Source organism: Nanorana parkeri, unplaced genomic scaffold (genome assembly GCF_000935625.1).
Source record: "Nanorana parkeri isolate BGI_ZX_2015 unplaced genomic scaffold, ASM93562v1 scaffold115, whole genome shotgun sequence".
Classification (NCBI taxonomy): Eukaryota; Metazoa; Chordata; class Amphibia; order Anura; family Dicroglossidae; genus Nanorana; species Nanorana parkeri.
In genome coordinates this window covers 508800-535386 of record NW_017306383.1, presented here as the reverse complement: position 1 = coordinate 535386, position 26587 = coordinate 508800, and the positions used below count along the sequence as shown (strand labels likewise).

Sequence of the window (26587 nt, the reverse complement as noted above, 5' to 3'; positions counted from 1 at the left end):
TAAGGAAACTAAACATGAGCAATGAGACAGATTTAGGGCCTGTGTCAAGAGACTTGTATCGTAAGGGTTTTGCACTCCTATACATGTCTATGGAAATGCAAAATCTACTTGAAGCAGGTCAAATGCAATTAAGAATCAGGTCAACTGCAGGTCAAGTGCTCCTGTCAATGAATTCTGAATGATCCAAGAAGACTCCCAAGCGGATGTCAGACTGATGCCATAGATACAAACCCAAAGCCCACTGACACAGGCTCCAATTTGGTTCAGTTGCCACACCAATGGCACACCTCCCGTCGACACAGGCCCTTATAATAATTAGGGAGCATCACTAAAGTAGCACTGCGAGAGAATGCATTTGCTCCTGACCGCATCTTAATTGTGCATCTGTTTGGAGCGAAAATCCTGACCTGCCCAGTTAGTGTTTAATTTTTTTCACTGATTTTCTCTACACAAGTCCCTAGGGATCTCCCAATACCGATGCTAGCATCCGAATCGGGACTGATGCAAGGCATTTTCACAGGTACTTGTACTTGTGAAAATGTCCCGATGCATAACGCCAATTCTTGTGCATCGATGTTGAATTCATATTGCCCGTGACATATAGTTCCAGGCGCCGGGCAAGCGAGAGCGGGGCGTGGAGCGGTGACGGCGGGGGGCGTGGAGCTGTGACAGAGCAGGGGGCGTGGAGCGGTGACAGAGCAGGGGGCGTGGAGCTGTGACAGGCTCTGTCACCTCCCTCAGCCTCTGTTCCCGGCCGCTGCTCGTTCTTGTCACAGGAGTTCTAGCACAGTGCTGTGCTAGAACTCCTGTGTTGGAGGTGACAGGGTCAATAAAGAGTACCTGTCACCTCCAAATGCTATCACACAGGGGATAAGCAATAAAGTTAAGTGAAAAAAGTAAAAAAATAATAACTAAATAAAAATGTAACTAAATAAAAATGTAAAATTAAAAAGGCGATAAAGTTAAAACAATAAAATAAATGGAAATTAAATTTTTTTTAAAAAGTAAATAAAAGTTGAAAAAAATGAAAACTAGCCCCACTGCCCACATCATCTGCATGCGAATAAACGAGCAGTGTTTTCAACCATGATTGTGTGCAACCGCTCGGGCAATCTGCCTGGCACGACTGGGGTGCCATTAGAAAATATTGGCACTGGCAGCGCGATCGGCGGTGGTGTGCAATCCATGACTGCCTGGTCATCGTGCACCAAACCGATCGGATGGCTGAGGCGGTCACGGAATCGCACACCACCGCTGATCGCGTTGGCAGTGCCATTATTTTCTAATGGCACTCCATTCACACCAATCAGATCGCACGGTTTCCCACCACGGTTAAAAACATGAATAGGTTAAATGTTTTATTGTTCTAAAACAGTCTTAAATTAAAGTTCTTCATAATCATAAAGAAGTTGGCCTAAAATCATTAGTCTGTATTGTTTTTTTTTTAAATGTCACCTGTCCCTTTAAGAAAAAGTATCTGTAATTGGTATTGGCAAGTACATGAGGGAAAGTACTTGTACTTATACTTGGTCTTGAAAAAGTGGTATCGGGACATCCCTACATGTCTCCCATAGTACCTTTATTAAACTAAAATGTTAAGGAATGGGTTCAGCCCTGCCTAGCTGTCTTTTTCTGAACAACAAATATCTCTCCTAATCTCCTCAATATAGGGGAAGGTGTTTTGGAGTCCAAGGTAAGAACAGGGAGGGCTAAATAGACACCTGGAGGTAACAGGGGCAGACTGAAAGTTCTACATTTCTGGCAGGATCAAAAAGTTTTTTTCTGCACTTACAGTATCAAATAAAAAAAAACTTTTAGATGTATATTTAACAGACCAAAGATAGCAAAGAAGAAAAGTTTTATTGTTAGGGTTTACATCATTTTTAAATCATATAACCCATGCAAATGTATGCGATATAGATATGTAATTAACTAATTATACTTATTAAGTGCATGCTAATTTATCTACGGTTAGAGAACAAACACAGATGGTAGAAACATTATGAACCTGGAGAAACCAAAAATATTACCAACTCTCTTATATCCCAAAGCATGTTTACGCTCTTTTTAAATCTCTCTCTATGCCTTCTCCTAAATTAATTATTATAACTATGTTTTAATAACAGGGAAGAGGGAATCTTCCTGGTTTCAGTTTGCAAACAATTTCAAGACTCTTTCTTGAAGTTCAAATATTTGAGAGCATCGGTGGGGGGTGTTGGGGTAGCATGGAGATCAGCTTTAAATAACTCAAAATTCACTGCAATGAGCAATGCACACCACAATGGTGGTGCTTTCTTCTGGTGTCCAAGGTCTTGTACGGTCCTAGTATCCCTGGTTATAGTTTTGTACATTGCTCCATACTACTTTCTCAGTTCTACATGCTACATACACATACCTCCCAAATGCCCCTTATTTGGAGGCACTGTCCCTCTTTTAGTACCAATTCTGTTTGTCCCTCTTTCTTCCTCCCTCTTTTTGGCCTGATGTATAGATCTCTTTAAAAAAATAATTATTTAACTATCAAAAGTGTTAACTTTTCTCTAACCTTTAAATTATTATTATTTTTATTTTGAAAATCTAAAATAAAGAAAAAGTAATGAGGACATTTTTTTCCCGTTAAACCAATCATTGTTTCTGCAATAATCGTATTGTTCTCTGTTACTGGAGATGTGGCAGGGGTGTGTCCTTTGCCTACATACTCTATGCTATAATGTTTCCCTCTCTGCCATCTCAAAAAGTTGGGAGGTTTACATTCATAATGAGAAATATGTTTTCCTTAACATTATGGGGTCTATTCACAAAGCTGCCATAGGCAGCCGAGTGAATAACCGGCCCGAAGTGAAGTGAGCCGAACGCTGTTCGGCTATTCACTTCAGGCTTGTACGGCTTATTTCAGCCATACAACGACTAAAATCAGCCTTACATCGGCTTGCTGCGGCTGGCTTCGGCTCGGCCAAACATGCTCAGCATTCGGCTTGGCTATTCTGCTCGGTACCAATTTGCAATATGCAATAGCAAGCTGGCTATTGCACCCGCCCCCTGCTGCTATCAATTACTGGAGGGGGACCTGACGGAGAACTTCAGGTCCCCTCTGCTGATTGACAGCAGCAGTGGGCGGGTGCAATAGCTAGTTATAGGAATGTAGTTTTGCATTCCTATGGTTTTTTTTTTTTATTCTGACGGCAGCCGGCGGCTCAGATGTAAGAAGAAAAAAAAAAGACAACACAGCAGGGAAAAGTTTACTCTGCTCTATTGAGCAGAGTAAAACTTTCAGGGAAAAAGTGTTTATCTCCCGGCCGGCCGGGAGCCACTATCTAATAGCGGGAGAGAGTTGGGCTGCCTGGAGATCAGCGTCCCTGGTTATCTGGTAACCAGGGACGCTGATCTGTCTGTGTAAGTGGCCGAAGCCAGACGTGAGATGATGGCTGGCTCCGCCCAGCTGTCAGTAGCAGGCTGTTCGGCCAGCTTCCACTTTCACCTGGGCTCAGTCGAGCCAAAGCATATGACTTCGGCTCGACTGAGCCTGCCACGTACCTTGGTATGAGCCTGAAGTGACGAGGAAGGCCTTTCCTTGCTGCTCTAGTCTGTGACCCACTGGAGATGGAACAGTAGTTATACAGACAGAGAGGGACACGAGTGGCTGGTATTACTGCTGGACACACGGGATGTGCTGATGCGGACAACAGGACGCCAGAGGCAGCTGGTGGTCGATGGCAGACCAGACGACACTTGTGTGAGAGTCTGAGGCGTAGTCAGGGACAAGCCAGATCGGTAACGTGCGGTCAGCGTGGTACAAAAGCAAGCGACAGAAGCAGAGTCAGGAACAGGCCGGGTCATACACTAACGAGCAGAATGGCACCGAATCAGGAGGCAGGAGAATGGTGAGGAACGAGCCGAGGTCACAAGGCAGGCAGCAAGCAGGCAGGGTCAAGAATCAAGCTGGGTCAAACAGGTATCAGGAGCAGAAACACAGATGCAGGTTACAGCTGAAGATCTCTCAGCAGATGCAGGGGCCATCTTTAAATAGCCCGCCTGGCGCCAAGGAAATGCGTGTGCATGTTACTTGCGTGTGCACATTTTTGTGTGCGAACGTGCATGTTTTTGCGCATGCGCAGTACTAGCGGAAACGCGCGGATTACGCGCATGCGCATAGCGTGCAGCAGTCCGGGCAATAGCGGTACTATGGCTGTTGACTGATGCACCCTGACAGAGCCCCTCGGCCAACTTCGGGAGCTGTACGGGCTATAGTGAATAGCGCGTACAGAAGTTCTTCGGTTCTACTGAACCGAAGGGGTCCTGGGGCGGAAGCTAGCCGAAGGATCAACCGAAGCTGCGGCTAGATCCTTCGGCAGCTTTGTGAATAGACCCCTATATTAACAGTCTTGGCAATGGGATGAAACATACAATGAGGTACAGTTGTGAAGTACCACCTCTTCTTGCCAATATTCTTCTCTAGCTGCCCTAATGTCTTCCAAGTTATTACATGAATAAAATGGGGCTACTATGTATATGACTGTTTTCTGTAGAGAGAGGATTGGAATGCTAATAGACACCAGGCTACAGTACTTCCCCTAACCCTTACAGAAAGGTAGGTCAAAGAGCACACAGCTATGCAATGAAACAACAGTCTCACCTTGGACTGCATAAGTAGTAAATCTGCTTACCTTCTGGTATTGCTGTATGCCCGGGTGACAGTATCACAGTCTGTATTTGCAGGGAACATCAATGTAGCATTTCTTCCTATGGTCAAATCACAGACTGAGGACATGCATTGGAACACTGTGGAAACAATAATTGTTAGGTAGTCACCTGGGGGTCTTTCAGTAAGTATACTTAGTTTCTGATTCCAATGATGTTTGGAGAAGTTGATGATAGCAACTAGGGCCAATCAATTCAGGATGACGGCTGATTCACCCATTTTATATCCCTATTTCAGGGTAGATGTGTCTGATCTTCAGAGACTCATACAATTAACAAATCTAGACAATCATTCATAAGTTGTATGAATCTCTGCAGGCTGAACAAATACACATAACTACAGTATAGTCAGGGAAAACATGTAAATTTGCTGATGTGTGTAGTCAGTTAGTTTGTAGACCAAATTGCTTGTAACTAATATCAAGCAATGTATTCAAAAGTAGTAGTAATAGGCAATCGTTTCATTTTTCCCTTCCTTTTTTTCACTTAACACAACATATATTGTCGTAAGAGCCAGCACGGACACCTACAACATCTCCATAAAAGCAGTTACCAAGAGACTGCTATCTGCATTTTTAGTGATGTGGTAGGTTTGAAATTCTCATCCAGTTTACTATTCATTCCTCAGTAGCCAGCCAAGTTAATAGGTCAGGTAGTACTGCTTCAAAAACAGTAGTACCAAGTCTCTGACAGTTGCTGGATAGTGGATAAGCTTGTCTAGTGACAGAAAACATTCTGATGGCAACCTAGGAACATTGCACATACCAATGCCATCCCATCACCATCCTTGGAATTCACAGGTCAATCGTTTTTTTTTTCTTTCCAGAATGTACTAAGAGCAGTGATGAAGCTATCCTGGGAAATAGTATTAACAGCAGGGACAGTGGAGGAGAATACACATGCTCTTTCAAGCTTTTTTTTCTTGCTGTCAAATGTCTGATACTTTGTTAAAATGCCCACACCCAGCATGAATTCATAACCATTCACAGGATGTTACACATTCTCTGTACTATGCCTCAAGGATATCACAGTTTATGTTATTATATGGCAGTAATCACATTTCAGAGTTCTAGCACAGTGCCCATCCAAACTATATTTACCACCATTGTGCCTATTCAGATTTTAGAACAGTGGAAATTGTTACCAATTGGAAGTGACCTTTATTAAAATGCACACATCACATGAATCAATAAAGGACATGTCAGAGTTACCAAATCACATTATTATTTTGGCCAAAACATGACCTCTCTTAATAATAATTAATGCTGCCCTCAGCTAGCCTAGCCATGGCTAAGGCTCCATGGTCTCTGGCTACCAGGAGCAGCATAGGCGTTTCATATCATTAAAGAGTGCAGAAACTATTCAGTGGCACAAACCCTGTCCTGTAGACTTCTGCAGACTTCCACAAACCCTGTCCTGTAGAATTCCACAAACCCTGTCCTGTAAGATCTGCAGAATGCCAACAAAAGAGGTTTTTAGTGGCTCAGTGCAATGACTCTGTCTAATTCTATTGAAATGAAACACCAGCCACCTAGGGAGTTTGCTGTCCGAGTCCTCAACATACAAACTTGCATTTTGAAAAGGAACAGAAAAGCACAACTATTGTGCAGCACTACCAAAGCAGAAAGCAATTCTTGTGTATATAATACGCAATTGAAAATATTGGCAATTTTATTACTGGGGATCTATAAATCTAAGAGGATTAAGGACCTTTACCACTGATAGCCTTTCCCGCAAAGCCACCGAGGTATAGTAATAACAAAACAGTACTCCTTGTCATCTTTTATTCTCTAGTTTGTAAAGGTAACTGCACATCATTGCTTTTTATTCTATACACCTTGTCAAGATTTATCCAAACTCCACTTCACTGTAACGCTAATCTAAACTATGGGGATTTAACAAAGAGAAATACGTAAATTTGTTAGTCTAAATATTGGTGCATATTCTGTGCGCCAAATCAACAATGCCATTCATTACATTAGTCCTATGTGTTGCTCCAGATGCGTCAAATCATGTTAAAGAAGTACTCCAGGAATGTTTTTATTAACCCTTGCAGTGGTTAAGGTTAAAAAAAAAAATGTTAGACTCACCCAAAGCTTGGAGCCGGCTTCTTCTTGGACCAGTTCTTCCAACATCTCCCCTCCCCCCCCCTCTGCAGTGGTCTAAGGTCCCGTAAATCAACAATGTCTATGCACTCTGTATAGACGTGAGACGCTGAGGGAGATTCCCATGCTTCAGATCAGAGGAGATAGTCTGGGGGGAGCGATGCGACAGCTGGCCGGCTCGTAGCTTCGGGAGAGTATATCTTGGTTATTTAAGCACCTAGACACAAATGGGCACTTAACCCTTGCAGTGTGGGGGTAGCTTCACTGCAAGGATTAATAAGAAAAAGAATCCTGAAGTTTTTTTTAGGTCCCCATTCACATCATAGCATAGCGGAGGTCGCATTGTGGTCATGTGAATCCACACAGATTTGCAGGAGTTTGTTTACCACCTTTAGTGGATGTCCCCGTTGTTTTTAATGGGTTCCTGAATGTTCGAGGAATGCAGAAAAGTAGCTCATGTAACAAATTCTGCGACATGCGACCCACTTTTTTCCATGTGTTCTCAAGTGTGCAAGCGCATGGGAAAAAGACGCATTTGCTCAGCCATGTTTGGGGCTCCATTAACTAGTAATGGCACTGCAAGCGCTCTCTGTGTTTGGTGCACATTTCGTTAACACACATCAAAGCACGCGCTTTTGTGCACATTTGATGAATATTCCTGATGCACTAAGGTGTGAATGGGAATTTAAAGAGATATGCGACAGAGCCAAAATGATCAAGCGCTTGCAATAATGTTGTAAGTTACAAATTGTTCTGAAATGTACACTATTGCCACAGTTGTACAAATACTGTATTAAGGAGGGATGGACAGTGAGGATCAGCACTGCAGAAGGGTGAGGAGAAGTGAATGTGTATGTACGGACATCGCACCATTATATTACAACAAATTAATTAATTGTCGTGTGACACTTTTATTATATTTGGTGCATTGAGCGCAAAACAAGTGTGCATTTAGAAATCGTCGCATTCCATGCGCCATTCTTTTAAATCTTCCGTCTGTGTTAACAATGTATCATGTTAGCCATTAGATAAAGCACAAAAACTAAAAATAAAAATGATATGCTTTATCAGCTCACTAAATATACAATATAATACTGCAGGATTTTCAGAATACTCAGTTCTCTTTTTTAGGCTTAATTTAAAAAAATAAACACACACATATTAAAGTACAGGATCCTGTGTCATCTGCCTACCTGCTTCCTATGACGTAAATCTGAGCCATGCTCCTCCCATGGCACACCACCCTTTTCCCTTCCTACATAATACATTGCATAGTTAGCTGCACTTCATCCTGAGCTCAGCTGGAGCTGCTACAACATTGCAAAGCTCGCTCTGACACAAAGTGTTCCACTGTGTCCTAACATCACGCCAAGAGCTCAGCTGTATACACCATGCCTCTTTCCAGAAGGATTCCCTGCTCAGCAATGTCTTCTCTCTCATTGCTCTTTGTGTGGACCACTTTACTTCTCTCAATAGGTAAGAACATTTTACTAGATACATTAGCAGCTTGTGTGTCCTGTTCTTGCTTCTAACTGCTGGAATGCTCGTATTCAACTAACTTTTAGTTCTGCTACCAATGGAAACTAAAAGGTGATACAATACTTCTGAATTTTTGTAATTACTTGTAGATTATTTTGTGCTTACTATGCAGAGAGTTTGGAGTTTCAGTGTTACCCTTTATTGGCTAACTTAAGTTATTGAAGATGCAAGCTTTCAGGATTCCTTAGATTCCTTTGCCAGGGTTTATGCAATTCTCTATACAAGATATATATAAAGCCCGACGAAGGGATCTAAGGAATACTGAAAGCTTGTATTTTTATTGACCTAAGTTAGACAATAAAGGGTATCACTGAAACTCCAAACTAATCGTTGGCTAACACTGTACAATTCTCTATTACTGTTATTATTTTATGAAATACTTTTATTCCTATAGTATTTAGTGGTATATAAGCATTATTTATATAGAATTACAGATGCACTATTTTGTGTTAAACAAACTGGGGCTGCACAGAGCTTCTAAACATTTGAAGCAAACTGCAGAGGAACTGATTAGAGATAAAAGTGCCCAGAGACACATGAGGGGGACTCAAGCAATTGTTCATATTTAGCCATGTGTAGATACCTCCCAACCCTGGTTTATCGGGGGAAAATGACAGCCAACTAACAAAGAGTCATCTGAATACCTCTATGTAGCCTCCGTGGACATCTACAGATACTTTATAGCAGGGATGGACAACTTCCAAGAGACAGGAAACCAATAGCCAATACTCCGTACAAATTAAAGCTGGCTCCTAACTTTTCTGGCTTTTTTTAGTTGTTGTCAGAGCAGCTGGCTCATAAAGAAAATTCTGCTGGCACCTGTATTGCTCAGACTGGCTTCTGAATTCCATATTAATTTGTCCACCCTTGCTTTATAGAGGTATCATTCAGAAAAGTGACTGTCATCTCATGTCTATGGGCACTTAAGGTATCCTTAGATTAATCTTGAGTATACTTATACATAAATAAGTACACAACAGTCTCATGGATGAGCAAATAAATTCTTCCTTCCATTAAAACCAATGCAGGAGACCAGTCAGTAACATTTTCTGCTACAAATTCAATGCAAATTGAAGCACTGCATTACTGTGGGAGATTAATTACACAGGACTGCTCACCTCTGTGCAGATTGATCTCCTGTGTGTATTAGGTTAATGTGAAACATGTTAATGTGAAACATACAAAGCAATCAATTGAAAAAAAATGTAAAACATTTTATTCACACTACTAAAAATGAGACATTTATACAGCTAAGAATATAGCCAGAGTATTAGCTGGAGAGAATGTACTGTGATAAGCTGAAACTTGCATGTCAGAACAAGTCAGGAATACAGTATGTGAGGAGGAAGACGTCAGTGGACGGAGGACAAGTCACCAACAAGCTTATGAATGAAGCAAACCTTCCAGCACATTAGCAACTTAGCAAGGAAATGGGGACAAGTGTTTAGTGCAGCCTTTCTCAACCTTATTACCCCAGAGGAACCCCGAAATTAATTTTCAGGCAATTGAAATGCCTTACTAAAACCAATACATTGGGGGTCAATGGGGAAAATGCCCATTACAATAGTAGGAAAAATGCAACCCTTACAGTGGTAGTCAAAATGCCACCCTTACAGACAGTTAAAATGTTGCTGGTATTGGCCCCAGAACTATGCAGACACCATCACATGGGAGGTCAGTCAGCCACAGCTCAAGGAGCAGCTAGCAACCTCTAGAGGATCCCTAGGGTTCCATGGCCCCCTGGTTGAGAATGGTTGGTTTAGTAGTGTATAATGTTTATAACTAAAATTCCAAAGACCACTTGTCCGCCTTAACTAGCTGACAAAGCATGTTTTTTAGAAGACAACGCTAGAAGCAAAAAGCATTCATAAAGTGAAATTACATGTAGCTTCCAAAAAGAGTTCAGATTACTGTATTACGCTGAGCTGAGAGATGACTGTTGATTGGTTGCCATGGAGTACTATACTTTGCACCTTGGTCTTCCTATTCTCTTACGGAATATCTACAGATCCACCACTTCACAGGCAGGTTATGGGGACCCTCCAGGCACAATATTTGAAGGAATTTTTCATTTTTACTCTTACCCTGTAAATCATGTAAAAATCACTGTTCCTTTAAAAAATATTTTTCTTGTTTTTTTTTGTTTTAAATTTCATTGATTCCTGTCATTCAGGGCACTACCCGGATCCCCATACACTTTTTATGGCCAATAAATTGCATATAAGGCTTCAAAATGGGGACCTTTAATTTTCTGAGTTCTACCCCCATAGACTTGCATTGAGTTCTAAGTTCGAGTTAGAACTTTTTCCATGTTCGAAAGTTCGAGTTAGAACCGAACACGGGGGTGTTCGGCTCATCACTACTCAGGAGTTTGCACTTTCTCTCTGTGTTTGTGTGGGTTTCATTTGGTTGCTCTGGTTTCCTCCCACAAATCAAAAACATACTCAATAGTTGATTGGCTTCAACCAAAATTGTCCCCAGTGTGAGTCAGGAACTGATGGTGGTTTTTTCGTACTCTTTAAAGAACTGTTTTGAATTGAAACTGAATTGATAAATAGGGTAGATAGTATTGATATTGAATAGAGTATTTGGCACCAAATCTCTCTCCTTTAAATAAGTTAACTAGTTTTTCTATCTATTTTTATTTAACTGTGGCACTTTTAGCCTTTATTTTACCCCTTACTTGTACCTAGAGCAAAATGTACACTATCAATTAGTCAAAAGAATGTAATTAATCTCATAATTGTTTCTTAAATCTACAGCAAACAGAAGCAAAGTGTACGGTGTTGTATTAACGACCACTGAGCCTAATGCTAGTGTGACAGTCTCTGGAGAAGGAGATGGCCTCCCTGAAGGTATTAAGGACTTCTATGACCTGGGCCATGAGGAAGAAAGCGACAATGAAGATAATGAAGAACACATCTCAATCAACAGCTTCTTCATAGACGATGATTCTATTCGTGGTAAGTAGGTGGATGCATCTACAGGGGTAACATTGCTAAGTTCTTCATACTATAATTAGCTAAATCTTACATGCTTTACATTGCAATAAGTAAAAAAATGGCACTCGCAAAGGGATCTGTCTATCCAGTACTTTATTTATTAAAAGGCATAACAGCAGCAAACAAACACATGCTTACATGTTTCAGCCCCCAAACTGGGCCTTAGTCGTAGCTTATTTGGCTATCACTTTTAGCCTTTATTTTACCCCTTACTTGTACCTAGAGCAAAATGTACACTATCAATTAGTCAAAAGAATGTAATTAATCTCATAATTGTTTCTTAAATCTACAGCAAACAGAAGCAAAGTGTACGGTGTTGTATTAACGACCACTGAGCCTAATGCTAGTGTGACAGTCTCTGGAGAAGGAGATGGCCTCCCTGAAGGTATTAAGGACTTCTATGACCTGGGCCATGAGGAAGAAAGCGACAATGAAGATAATGAAGAACACATCTCAATCAACAGCTTCTTCATAGACGATGATTCTATTCGTGGTAAGTAGGTGGATGCATCTACAGGGGTAACATTGCTAAGTTCTTCATACTATAATTAGCTAAATCTTACATGCTTTACATTGCAATAAGTAAAAAAATGGCACTCGCAAAGGGATCTGTCTATCCAGTACTTTATTTATTAAAAGGCATAACAGCAGCAAACAAACACATGCTTACATGTTTCAGCCCCCAAACTGGGCCTTAGTCGTAGCTTATTTGGCTACGACTAAGGCCCAGTTTGGGGGCTGAAACATGTAAGCATGTAAGCATTTGTGTGTTTGCTGCTGTTATGCCTTTTCACAAATAAAGTACTGGATGGACGGATCCCCATGCGAGTGCCGGATTTTTTACCTATTGCTTAGTAAAGGCTCCAGCGGAAGCGTTACCAGTCACCCGAGGTTCAAGCAGCGGGATTGGAGACAAGAGGGTAGAGCTTTGCATTTTATAATACTTCTGTGCTGTTTTAGGCTGGGTAAAATATGGAACAGCAATACAAGAAAGCTGTTTAAATCACTTAAATCAAAGTTCTTTAAATTACATGCATACAAGGCACCTAATACCTGTAGGAACATGTTAAAAGCCTAGGAGTAAATGCAATAAAACTAAGAATTGGTATGCATTATGTCATTGCTAGCGTGGCACTCACTAGACACACAGCTCTGTTCTTTATAATAGACGATCAGCTTACCTAGCACTTTAGATGTACTGCATGTTCTGACGAATCCGAAAGTAGAAAAAAGATATTGTGTTGCCCATAGCAACCTTTATTTTTCCATTTCAGGTAATAGAATAAGAGCTCTAATCTGAGTGGTTGCCCTTATCAGTAGAATGTTGATGCCCTGTAGATTTTATATGCAGAAAAAAGTACACCAGTCATAACAAAAGTATGGAAACTGCTATTGTGTCCTCCTAAAAATAGTTCCTGAGCTGTTATGCTGAACAACTAGCTAAAATACTTTATATGTCACTTACCAAAAACAAGAATGCTAATCAGGAGTTTTAATTGGAGAAAAGACAGTAGTTCATATCTGTTTGCTTGTTCTGCATCAATGATTCCCTGTACCAGGAATCCGCATGACAGCCAGGAAGCGTACATTATCAGGAGAAGTCAGCAATGGCAACCTCCACATTTCTCTCTTTCTTTCTTAGTTGGCCGATGAAAGTGAGAAGCTTGTTGCTAAAGCCAAAATTGTTTTCGTAATAAAAATCTAGCATATGTAGAGATAAGCAAATGATGAGAAACAGGAATAATTCAATACTTTGAAAAAGTATATGACACTTACTTCTGCCTACGCAAAATATGTCTACAAACCGAGAACTCTGCAGTGATAATATTTAGCTACCTACTTTTATTATTACGCTGTATTAGAAAGTCTGCTATCCGTCATTTAATGATCTGGAGCTGTGTGGGCCCTGAACACATTGCAGAGGTTTGTGGCACTGCCAGGAGTGAATCATATAATGGAACGCTTACTCAGTACCTTCTCGTCTGCATCTGAGACACCATGTGTCAAACATTTGTGTTTTTCTGTGGATTTAAACTGCTAGAGCTGAAGCAACCACTGCAATATTTCTCCTTTTTATAGACGCTTCATTTATTATATTATCTATCTATTGCTTCTACGCTTGAAGCTAAAGGGAATATACTAAAATATATTGAAATATTTTTGTCAATAAAGAATAGGAGTAATATATGGTGTCTAAGGAGAGAGGAGTCTCGGATATAAAGATGGGGTACCACTCTTTCAGATATTCAAATAACAGGCTGTCTTTTGCAGAAGCATATGTTGCCGTAGGCACACCATATTTACAAAGATTAGTGTCTTGTTTGGTATATACTAATTTCTACTTCATTGGAGCTGAATGTTTTCAGGAAATAAAGGAACCCTTAAAACATGTTTAAGGGGTTGTATACTTCTCTGAAAAAATATTTATATACCTGATTTCTAGTGGGCATCACTTTTAATAAAAGGTCCAAGTGGTATCTAATATACTATGAAGTCAATTGCACCAGTTATCACTTCCCAAAATAACATTATCTGGTGATAACCGTTGGGTTCTATGAAGTGTCTGATATTGTCTGTTGTATACTGCATTACCACAAACCAGATCAATGTTGAAATCAGGCACTATAATTACCTGATCTGGAATATGATACATAATAGGTAAATGTAGAATACTTAGGTAGATAACCACATGGCAGGAAGCAATATAATGGTGAACAGTTTGCACAACTGCTATCAATTGGATCAAAAGGACATTAGTATGTTCAAATCCTATGGTAAGCAAAGCAGTACCATTCCCGCATTTAAATCGTAATTGGTTGTTGGGCTGGAGTTATTCTTTTAACAACATCAAACCAGCAATGGCTAGTACCGTAAATCCTAATTTATGAGCGTCCATCAAATGTGCTGAAAGAGATTAGGCTGCGAGGGAGTATAGCGATATAGTAAACCATATAATGTTACCGTGTGTGAGTGTGGATGAAGGGAAAAAGCTTGGTGTTTAAAGCCTCACCTTAGTGACTCACTGCATGTTAATGAAACGTGTCTAGCACAATCTCCCAGTGACATGACCTTCTCCCAACCCTGCCTCCAAGGCTTATGTGTACACAGTTTTTAGTCATTCTTGAAAAAGTGACATTTCCGATTCAGAAGAATTCAAGTAAAGGCTTGCTTGGGGGGTAGGGGTCAGGTAGGAAGCTATGTATGTTCAGAGAGGCATTTAAGAAAGTTAGGTATGTAAGAAGGACCTTTGGTAGAGGTCCAGCTTACATTAATCATTATTGTGTTGTGTAGGATGAAAATTGTAGGGCACAGTTGTGAAAGCTAATACTCTTATAGATGATTAATAACTGACGCTGCAGGCCTCGTACTTAAATATACTGACATAAATTGTTAAAGTCTGGTAAATCAATACTGTGGGAAGTGAACAATTTGAATTGATTGGATTTTCTATGTAGTGTCACATAATACTGGGATTCCAAATATATCACTATAAAAACAGATTTGAATCTACCACTAATATCCAGCTTTTAACAAAGAAAGGACTTCAAGGAAAAGTATACTAAAATAAATATGTAAGCTATGTGGTGTTAAAATGCTGTGACTCAACACTAGCGTATTTCTTCCAGTTCAGGTTTTAAAGCGGAAATAGCATGACAACCAGAAAGTTAGCATTTTCCAAAAGAGGTCACAGCAGGGACAGTCTGTATTTTCTTCTTAGTACAGGTTTCCTGTAAAGATCTCAGGTGGCATTCAAAGTGTTTACTAATGTATGGTTGGCATATATATTAAAGCATGCATGCTTAAGATGGAAAATCCAGGTTATGATAGATATTTCTGACCGTGTACTGAATGTAATGTTTATTTATGCAGAACACCCAGTTTAGGAAGGTTTTGATGTATGCTTGTATGGCTATATCTATGAAGTATTTGGCTTTCCAAGCTGGGCAATCCTTTCTTACCACACTTGACAATCTGAGTAAAGGCTTAAATGTTAATAATGCAGCCCTGATTAAAATACTGTTATACTTGTCTGTGTCCGCTACTGCATTACAAATTCTAAATATACTAACTGATTTTTTCACTTACCAGTGCAACCAGTAATCAAGCCAGAAAACGCAGACGCGTCAACAGCAACAGTCAGCAAGAAAGGTGAAAAGAAAAATGGAGAAAAAAAGAAGAAAAAAGGATCAAAAAAGGGAAATAAGAAGAAGAAGCAGAATCCCTGCCTAACCACACATAAAAAATTCTGCATACATGGCGAATGCCGATACCTAGAAAAGGTTCCAGAAGTCTCATGCAAGTGAGTTTCTATGTTACAAATGTAATGATTTTAACACTAACAATACTTTTCCTGTCTGTTTACAAAAAAAGAGATTTTAGAGTTTTAGGCTAAGTATAGTATAAGTTACCCACTGGATCCTTATGTCTCTTACCGGTCTAGTGTTTACATCTCCATGCTATAGTTCCTGTTTCTATTCCACCCACCATACTGTTTTTCTCCATCTGCCACTGGTGTTCTGATATGGTCCAACTCATTCTGTTGCATTCTTAATAATATAAAATACTGACAGGGTTCACAAAAGGGTGAAGAGTTTGGAGAAGTGAACAATCTAGGCCAAAATAGCTGATTTGGAAGAATTCTCCAATTCAGCTCTCTTTCCAGTTTAGCTATGTTGTCCTAGATTGTTTCACTTCTCCTGACTTCTTCAATCGCTTCAACCTTTTGTGAATAGCCCTGTTTAAGTCCAAACATCTAAGAAAGTGTAAGGGATCTCTTTCTAATGGTGTGCGTCTGGGAATTTAAGGTGCAGAAATGTTACCTACAAGAGCCCTTGAGAGTCATAAAAACCAGTGAATTAACTCTTGACCTTGAAGATGATGTGAAGAAGAGCTATCCACATATATTCAGTAAACCTGTAAAGAGCAGTATCTGTACTTTGGATGCCATCATTTTGCTTTGCACTGCTCTACTGATTTTGCTCTACTGATTCAGCCTATTAGTCTTACTTATAATAACAGCATTCCTTTTTTGTGATCAAAACGGCCTTGTTTTATAGGTAAGCCTCACACTTTCTGTACATGAATTGCTGCTTATAAAAAATGAATGTGAAAGCAGTGAATGGATGCACTCTGCTTTTCCTAGAATGTATTGCAGAGATGAGATCACACTGCATTCCATAGATGACAATCCTTTGCAACTGTACTCTGTCTATTTTAGGCAGTGCCTTGTTACAGTCTTTTCTTATGACCACAAAAACACTAACGTTTGCGTAGGCGAGCTTACAGTGCTGTACATATATATAGAGAGAGTGTTAATATTAAGGTGTTCCTCTTTTCCGTAGATGCCAGCAAAACTTCTTTGGTGAGCGGTGCAGCGAACAGTCTATGACATCTGCAAAGGAAAAACTTAGCGACATAACCACAACAACAGTATTAGCAGTTATAGCTGTCCTGCTATCAACTCTTAGCATTTCTGCCATCATCATCATCATTGTAGTACAGTAAGTATGACACATATGACACACTAATTTTTATTGTTTCTTTTGAGAAAACAGTGGAACAAAACTATACAGCTGGTTAAAAGTCAGGGTTGGATGGGTAAATCCAGGGAAAGATCAAAATCAGGGACTGTCCCTGGAAATTAACATACGAGGCAATGATGACTCCTATCTGCCCAAAGCCCACCCAAATGATAAAAATGATAAAGCCCATATTAGGAAACAATACACACTCAGGGCCATGCCGCAAGAGAGGCCAATTGTATTTAGATTGGTGTGCCAAAGCAAGTATTGGTGAAAGATATGTATTACTAAAGATTTACTAAAGAGAATAGTGGTGTACAATTCACTTATGTTCACTTAAAACATCTAATCATCAAGTACAAAAAAAAAAGCATATCCTTTACATGGCTGCATATTATACTCCACTGCTCTTCAACTCACTTTACACTACAGTAAATCAGGCCTACAGTTTTATAAATCCTACTAAACACACAATTAAAGCCTAATTGCAGCCAAAGCATTTTCTCATTTTGTATAGAGTGTGGAAAAGACACAATTTAGATCAGGTTTTATTCATGTTGACCTTTAGATCACGTTTTTATTTCTACCTTTGACCCTCTATTGGGAAAACTCTCCTTCCCTTCCTGTCCTGTGAAACCAGAAGAAATCGAGGGAGCGGTTGTCACCAAGACAGGAAGGCACAGAGAGCAATGATAATATGTTTGATCTCATACAAAATATCTTATGCAAGATCCCACCTTTATCCTTTTTTGTATTACATTGCAAGCCAGTGAGTGAAAATGGTGTGGTTAAGTTACTTCAGAGTTGAATTCATTTGGATATTTTTTTTTTTAGCACACGAAGGAAATATCCATCCTATCAATATGAAGCAGAAGAAAAAAAGAAATTAGGTCAAGAAAATGGAAGTGATGAAGTTTAAGTTTGAAGGAAATGGTGAGTATTTTGATTATATTCTTCATACTGCATGTCATTATCCTTGGTCATGGCTTATTCTGCCCCTTACAGTCATTGTGGCATGTTGACAAAGTGGAACGCTTTAGAGCTAATGTCCCGTTCTCTAGTTTGATTGCAACAGATTTCTGAATCATGATCTGTGGAGATAACAAAAAGTGTCAAATGCTTAGCGGAGCCACTCTTAGCCTACATAATAACAAGGGGAAGGGTGACAATACCTTCATGTAGAACTTTGTGAGTGATGAACGTTTCTACCTTGTCAAAAAAACGAGAAAAAAAGGAAAACAAACAATTTTTAGATCTTTAACACATCCTACAAAATGGAAAAATATATGTACTGCAGTTTACCGTAAGGCTCATTAACATTTCACTATCACTTTCATGCTACTAGCACAAGTTAGAAAATCAAAGGGATAATTGGCATCTTTTTTTAAAAAAAGTTCATGCATGTTAATTTTTTTTTGTTACACTTAAAATGAGGTCCCAATAATCTGAAATAACTTCTGTTCTTTTTTTCTTGTTTCTAGGTTGCGTACCGAATTCTGTAGAAGCACTGCCACGCAATGTGACCCCGAAAATAATATATTTTTTTATTACGATAATTTATTTTTATTTAATATTTTTAATGTTATGTTGTCTGTGTATACTTATAATTATTGTTAATATTATTATTACATTAAACATTTTTATATACATTTCCTTATCTTCTGTGGCTTACTTGTAAGATATTATTTATCTGGGATAAAGTTTAATCTTGCAATTTTACATTTAGGAGAATAAGATTTAATATTCAGATGACTTCCAAACTCCAAACTTGCAAGCTTATCGTAGAACCCTATTGAAGCATATGTGAGAGTGGGTATTTCACTATCCACTTTAGCATGAATCAAGGTTTTTTTCTCATTCAGCCCTTGGGGCTGAACAAGAGAAAACTCTAAATGTACGGGAAGAGTGTAACATGAAACATGGTAACAGTCCTCTTTCCTCCCCACCTTCAAACTGTCCCCCACCACCTGAATTTCAGGGTTTATCTCCCTGCAGTATTCTGTATACTTTTGAATTTGTCCTGCACAGCCACATAATCTATTCACAGATACATTATTGGACTCATAGATCTCAATGGAGCATAACTGCTGTGACATGACCACACTTGTAGTCCATTGATTACTTCCTCCAACCCCATAACCTAAGACCCGTACCTCTGTACAGATTTGAAGATGGGGGAATAGTCAGCAGGCCCATGCACTGCACACCTGATCCGCGAGTTGTGGTTTCAATGCTTTGCAGGCTACAATGCAAAAAAAATAATGAATGCACATTTTTTCTTTCATCAATGTGTGTGCGCATGTATTCATTTTTTTATTTTGTCATTGGCAAGTAATAAAACAACATGGTGTCCTGCTAAATTCTTTAATTATCTTGGCCAAATGTTAGACACTAATTGATTTACCTGAAATATTTTATATCTTGCTCAGCTGCTTGTTAAAAGGAAACTGTCAGGTCAGCTGTTTCCATCAAAGCTCTTCTCCAGTGTCACGACTGCTTTAGTGGCAATTGGGATTCACAACTGCGGAGTTTAGCACGCGTTTGGTGGTTGGAGACGGCTTCTCAGGTTCGAGTCCCAGGCGTCACTCCCAATCTTAAACGGGGAGTTTGGGACTCTAGCATCACAACCGTATGTAACCAAAAAGAAATGCAGAGCTATTGCATCATAGCCTAATATCAATAAATGAGATGGGATGATATGGTTTGTAGTAATATAGGTAGTAAACTGATAATAAATCTCCGATATACCAGGGAGTTCACCCTTTAAGGACAGTTCAGGTAATCAATACAGTCTATGGTTTTAGTTTTCCCCTGGGGGATACTTGCGTTTGGGAGCTTCTGGTCTGTAACCAAGCAGCAGGTCCTTCTGATGGTCTAGGAGGGGTCCTTCCCAGGCAGGGTAGATTGAAGCAGAGATTGTCCAGAGGGATTCCTTCCAAGGCAGGGTAAATAGGGAGATTGTAGGGTTCAGAGTCAATGAGGCAGCAGGCGTTCTGACTTCAATAGTTGAACGCCATACTGCCTCAGCTGGGGCTTTAAATAGCCCAGGAGTGAGGGAGGAGTCAATTGCCGTGACGACCGGCTTCCGCGTTCCACCGTGGAACGCAGGCCGCTCGCACCGCAATCCGGAAGTCGAGCGGCTTCCGCGTTCCACCGTGGAACGCAATTTGTCCGTCCCTGCATGTGGGGAGACCCGAGCGGTCTGAACCCTCGGGACTCGTTACATCCAGTGCTGGGTGATACCAAAGGTCTTACTCATAGGAGTGGTGCTAGTTGGTTTCAGGACAGCCATTGCGCTGTGTATGAAGCTGCCATGTAGGAGAAGTATGTATCAGACATGGACACATGATAATCTCTCCTTAATGCTGCTGTCTATGTATTTGTTTTATGTTTCTTATAGTTGCCCTTTAAAGAAGAAATCTGGGCATATGGAATTTCAACTCTTTCAGTTCGGCTACCCCCGCACTAATAGGGTTAAGTGCTCCATTTGTCTAGGGAGCCAAAATAACAAAGATACACTCACCTCGAGCATGCCTGGCTGCTAGACCAGTCCCTGCAACCTCACTCCCCTTCAGCTCTGGAACCCATGAGTCAACCAGTGAGGACACTGAGAGAAATTACACCACTGGAGCAGAGGGGTAGCGAGGCTGCAGGGACCGGTGAAGCAGGCAGGCTTGAGATTTGCATAAAATATCTTTGTTATTATAGCTCCCTAGAAAAAATGTGCACTTCACCCTTGCAGTACAGGGCTGGCCCCCACTGCAAGGGTTACGATTTAATATGCCTGGAGTTCTTCTTTAATTTCAATAGGATAATTAATTATTTCATAACATTTCTTCTGCTTTATGTTGATGTAGAGAAATCTGCCACATTTGAACATCAAAGCAAATAATGATAAAATGTGATTAAAATGTTGGCTTTATAGAGCAGTGATGATGAAAAAAAATAGCCAGTAGGGATATAATAGGCAGTAGCCCGCTGTATGTTGGCTTTGGATCATAGGCGTTTTTTGGCCTTACTTTTCTTTCAAATGTAGGTCAGCTTTCAGTGAATTTATACCTTTAGGACTCAAATGCCTTTCACCATCAACTTGAGACACGCCATTGATATTTTCTTTCTGGGAGGGTTTCAGCTTTTGGTGCTTAGAAGAGAATAATTATTTTTTAATTACTAATTTGTTTACTTCTCCTTAATATATTTATCCAATATGCAGAAAATCATGCAACTCAGGAATCCTGAATTCTTACATTACATAATTCTACGCAGATTTTATGCAGATGAAACAGATCTACATACAAATATTCATGTGAATAAAAGTAGTTGTGTTGATGGGCTTTTGTGTGGGTCAAACGGCTCCATACAAACCTATGGGAAATTTTATTGATGCTTGGTGTCTCCCCTTATTGTTGCTGCTTAGTCTTTTATGGCTGTTAAATGTGCCCTCCTTGTATTGCTACTCAATGTCCTCTCCTTTGTTTCTGTTCAGTGTTTCCGCTTTTGTTGCTGATCCAAGTGCCACTCTTTTGTTGCTGCTTAAAGTGACACTAAACGCTGGAGTTAAATGTTTAAAATACAACCCCAATTCCCAAAAAAGTTGGCACGCTGTGTAAAATCTACCTAAAAACAGAATGGAATGATTTGCAAATCTCATAAACCCATATTTTATTCACAATAGAAAACAGAAAACATATCAAATGTTTAAACTGAGAAAATGTACTATTTTAAGAAAACAAATAAGGTCATTTTGAAATTGATGGCAGCAACACGTCTCAAAAAAGTTGGGACAGGGCCATGTTTACCATGGCGTAGCCTCCCCTCTTCTTTTAACAACACTCTGTAAATGTCTGGGAACTGAGGAGACCAGTTGCTGGAGTTTTGGGAGAGGAATGTGATCCCAATCTTGCCTGATATAGGATCTAACGGCTGAACAGTCCTGAGTCTTCTTTGTTGTATTTTTCGTTTCAAGCTGCACCAAACATTTTCAATTGGTGAAAGGTCTGGACTGCAGGCAGGTCAGTTAAGCACCCAGACTCTTCTACTATGAAGTCATACATCTAATTTGGTTTAACATTGTCCTCCTGAAATATGCAAAGCCTTCCCTGAAAAAGACATTGTCTGGATGGGAGTGTATGCTGCTCTAAAACCTGGATATAACTGGTTAGAGTGACTCAATGATCATAAGTGCATACCAAGGATGGAATGAAGTTGAGTTACATAGCACAACTATTCTAAAACTTCCCTTTTCTTTTGCAAGACAATAGTGTCACATCCCACTAGCCACTACTGAAGAATTTATCTAAATTGACCGAAACTCAGATTCCATCAGAATGCTGATAAGCTACTCCAGAAATGAGAAGAATCAAGATAAACAAAAGAAGGCATTTTATAAATGACTACAGGTCAGTTATTGCAGGTAGCGAGAAATAACCTAATTACGGAGGAAAAAGCTACTTGATGCGTTGGCTCGACATGATGCAATACCAATGGCTCACCACATTATATGTACAGGAAAGGGGTATTATTGTTTCCTCTTCCTGTCACTTTGCTTCCTCCTGCCCATATTGCCCCAAAGTGGTAGCACAGACACGATTCTCTGCACAGTCAGCAGCATACACTGTATATCTAATATTTTTTGCATTTTAATGCAGTAAGGTTCTTCCGGGCAGATGGTGACAGGACAATATATTTACATCTCTCACTCTCTGCAGCCATATAGCCACCCCAGTGCAATTGGAAATTGTCTGAGATTCTGTTCCCAGGCTTCTGTTCCCATCACCTTGCTTCTGATCTCATGGTCCATATAGTGAACTTGGTGCCAAATGATTCACTTTAAGGTCACTGCAAAGGACAAGGGGGCACTCTTTGCGTCTGGAGGAAAGAGGTTTTTCCTTTGCATACGGAAAAGATTCTTCACAGTTAGAGCTGTGAAAATATGGTACAGACTCCCCCAGGAGCTAGTTCTAGCTAGCTCAGTTAATTGCTTTAAAAAAAATCTGGATGTATTCCTAAATGCACAGAATATTACTGGAAATTGAGTTCTTATAGGTATATTCAGCATCAAAGATTGGTGATCCAGGGAATATCCAATTGCCTTATGGGATCAGGAAGACATTTTTTTCCCCTGTTGGAGCAAATTGAACCATGCTTTATAGGGGTTTTTTGCCTTCCTCTGTATCAACAGTGGGTAATTGTGGGCATAGTGTTCTGTTTAGGCTTTTTTTTTCATATCTCTATATGTTGAAATTGATGAAGATTTGTCTTTTTTCAACCTGACTAACTATGTAACTATGATCCTGCTTTTGATTCCTGTTGACGATCCAACTTCCATCTGACCACAATTACTGGCCGCTGCTCACCACAACCTCGGCCTGTTTTTAGACTCCCTGTTTGCCACCATCCATGACCTCTTACTTGTCTAGGCAAGTGGTCCTCAACCGTAGAGAGACTAGTGCTCAGAAAATTCTTCCAAAATCTTCCATGCTCCAACAATAAGTAAACATTTTATATATTTATGCAATAAAAGTATGGTAATGCAAAAAATGTATTAATATTTAAAAAGTAGTAGGGCAAATAGTAGCTTAGTTAGCACTTCTGCCTTGGAGCACTGGGGGTCGCCAGTTCAAATCCTGGTCAGGACACTATCTGCATGGAGTTCGCATGTTCTCCCTTTGCTTGCATGGGTCTCCACTGGGTACTCTGAAAAGATATGGCATGGGTTTTGAGATAGCGACCTTAAATTGTAAGCTCCTTGAAGGCAGGGACTGATGTATAGATATAGAGGTATCAACAGGTTTTCAATCCTACTATGCATATCTTTGCAATCTGGTAGCCGTTCACAGCAAAGCCTATTACCCCATGAAGGGTGCACTGGTGAATACCTAAAATTTTTTGCAATGGTATTCCCGAGATCAAAAACCCAAATTAATTTTAACCCATATTAGCGGCGTATATATAGTACCATCTACTCAGTCTTGTAACATGATTTTAGCTCAAAAAAAGGGTATTCAGTGATAAAGGATCACTGAAAGAAGTTGTTACCAAGAAGACTGGGACAGGTTTGAAAAGTAAAACAATTAGTTTTATTGGTATTTCATTAAAATTAAGATAGCATCATTACATTGCCTTCCTTCATAATTTTAAAAGAAGACAAAAGTTTGTCTGCGGCTTTCATGCACTCTCACTTTCACAACAATGGGCCCCACACACACATTGCAAAAATCGGTCAGCACAGGAAAAACGAAAAAGGGGGACGAAAATTCTGATGGAGTTTCAAGGAAACAATCATTAGCAAAGGAAAGACTGGAGTTATGAGGAATCGAAAAATTTTCCCAAAGTCCTGCGAAAGGGAAGTCCACCAAAATTATAATTGGCTTTTTTAGTTAATATAATACAACAACCATCAAAGGGGTTTAACGTATCACAGCTATTTTCCCATCTCAGGATTCTGGCCAATACAATGTGTATGGCTCAATTTGCGCCGGCTGAGATGAAAATGTATTAACCGGTTGTAAAAGAGCTAATGCACTGTCTATGTTGATGGCTTGTAAGTGGGTTTCCCCTTGTTAATGTTGTCTATAGTCAATGCCGTTGTGGGATTTGGTTCTTATTCAAGAGATGTATTTCATAGGGAGAGACTCCAAATATATATATATTGTGGCGATCAATTCGATCAGTACTCACTCGTTGCCGTCTCCCATCCCGGTGTGGAAAAAACTTCCATGATGTCTTTTATCTCTGATTGATTTTCATCGTAGGTGTCCCAGCATGGGCGACTTCTATATTGAGTTGAATCCTCGGGGGTTCGCAGCTGGGCATCAAGTCAGTCCTTTCGTATAGTCCCCAAACTTTTCTTGGAAAATCCTGTGGAGTGTTTGCAGCGTGTGTGGTCCTTCACGCTCACATAACACACATGCTCAGTCGACGTGTTTCGCCCCACCCTCCGGGGCTTTGTCAAGACTTCTTTTACAACCAGTTAATACATTTTCATCTCAGCCGGCGCAAATTGAGCCATACCAATTGTATTGGCCAGAATCCTGAGATGGGAAAATACCTGTGATACGTTAAACCCCTTTGATGGTTGTTATATTACATTAACTAAAAAAGCCAATTATAATTTTGGTGGACTTCCCTTTAGCAGACTTTGGGAGCATTTTTCGATTCCTCATAACTCCAGTCTTTCCTTGGCTAATGATTGTTTCCTTGAAACTCCATCAGAATTTTCGTCCCCCTTTTTCGTTTTTCCTGTGCTGACCGATTTTTGCAATGTGTGTGTGGGGCCCATTGTTGTGAAAGTGAGAGTGCATGAAAGCTGCAGACAAACTTTTGTCTTCTTTTAAATTATGAAGGAAGGCAATGTAATGGTGCTATCTTAATTTTAATGAAATACCAATAAAACTAATTTTTTTACTTTTCAAACCTGTCCCAGTCTTCTTGGTAACAACTTCTTTCAGTGATCCTTTATCACTGAATACCCTTTTTTTGAGCACTGCTGAATACCAACTGTTTTTTTTTTCGATTCTGCACATCGCCCTTTATTAGGTTCTTTATTTGTTTGGCGACATTGGAGGGTCACTTAAGCCGGCCACACACCGTTAGAATTCACAGGAATCGGATGACATTCCACAAGTGGGTAGCCCTGCCAGCTCAACAAAAATCAATTACTCAACCAACATTTGTTGAAGAAGACAGGTTGAAGATTATCAGCCAAACAGTGACTGCAGCCAATGAGCTCTAGTCTCTGAGTATCCTGACAGCAGCCAGTGCCAGCTGTTAGAATACAATAACCAGGCAGGGGAGATTCCCCCAACCACGCTGTTTGGAGCATGGATGGGGGAATCAGAAGTTAGTGTATGGGCAGCTGAACATAACAACATGTCATGACAATATAGATGTTTTTAGATCAAAAGACAAGTGTACAATCAGATTGTAGGTGTATGGCTGGATATACAAAAATGTCACATTGTAGAGTCAGTTGGGCTAGTAGGAAACTATCCTACCCTAATGTTTTTGAAATGCAGAAGAAAACCTCAGCACTCTAAACTGCATAAGCCCTAATTATTAAGTACAATGCTATAAAAAGGTATACCATTATGCTATTAAAAGGATATACCCGTATTTGTACTGGTGCAAATTGTAGGGAACCTTTATTAAAAACATTTTGCTTCTTAGAATCCCTGTTAAGCATTGTACCTATACATTTCCTTGTGGAATGAGTTCTTAGGCAAGCCAAGTACAAAGTTTACTGATAATGCAAGAGACAAAGGCATTTAGATTTATTGTAAAGCAATGTAAAATGAAATGCCTAAACAAACATAACAAGATTATGACTGTGTTTGCACTCACATTTTTTACATATTTATACCTAGCACACTTTGTTTGAGAAGGCGGCTGCCTTTGGCCTAGCAAAAGTAATTCCTAGGAAATAATCTTACTTGTTTCACAACAATTAATTTAAACGCGAAAGGAAAATGTTAATGCAGTCTTTCTGTTGTGTTAAAACACACAAATATTTGGAGTCTGTGACTGCAAAGTTATAAGATGTTATTTACAATATTGAAAATTAAATTAAAATGGTCAGTCCACCCAAAACTCATATTTTACAGTTTTGTAGATACTGGAGGGCTAAAGCACCTGTTTCTATTACTATATCACCTGTGGACTCTATTGGTTAGCTATCTGCACTTGAGTTCTTAGGTCTGCAAACCTCATGTTGACATTTTAC

The 26587-nt window shown here is 39.8% G+C and overlaps 1 protein-coding gene across 1 annotated transcript; it reads left to right on the top strand.

The window, feature by feature from the left end:
- Nucleotides 1–8107: 8107 nt before the first annotated feature.
- Nucleotides 8108–18447, top strand: AREG (amphiregulin). The gene is made up of 6 exons (XM_018553290.1): nt 8108–8279; nt 11105–11305; nt 15434–15644; nt 16687–16845; nt 17701–17799; nt 18348–18447. The coding sequence occupies exons 1-5, from the start codon at nt 8195–8197 to the stop codon at nt 17783–17785; spliced, it is 741 nt and encodes a 246-aa protein (XP_018408792.1). The 5' UTR covers nt 8108–8194; the 3' UTR covers nt 17786–17799; nt 18348–18447.
- The last annotated feature ends 8140 nt before the right edge of the window (nt 18448–26587 follow it).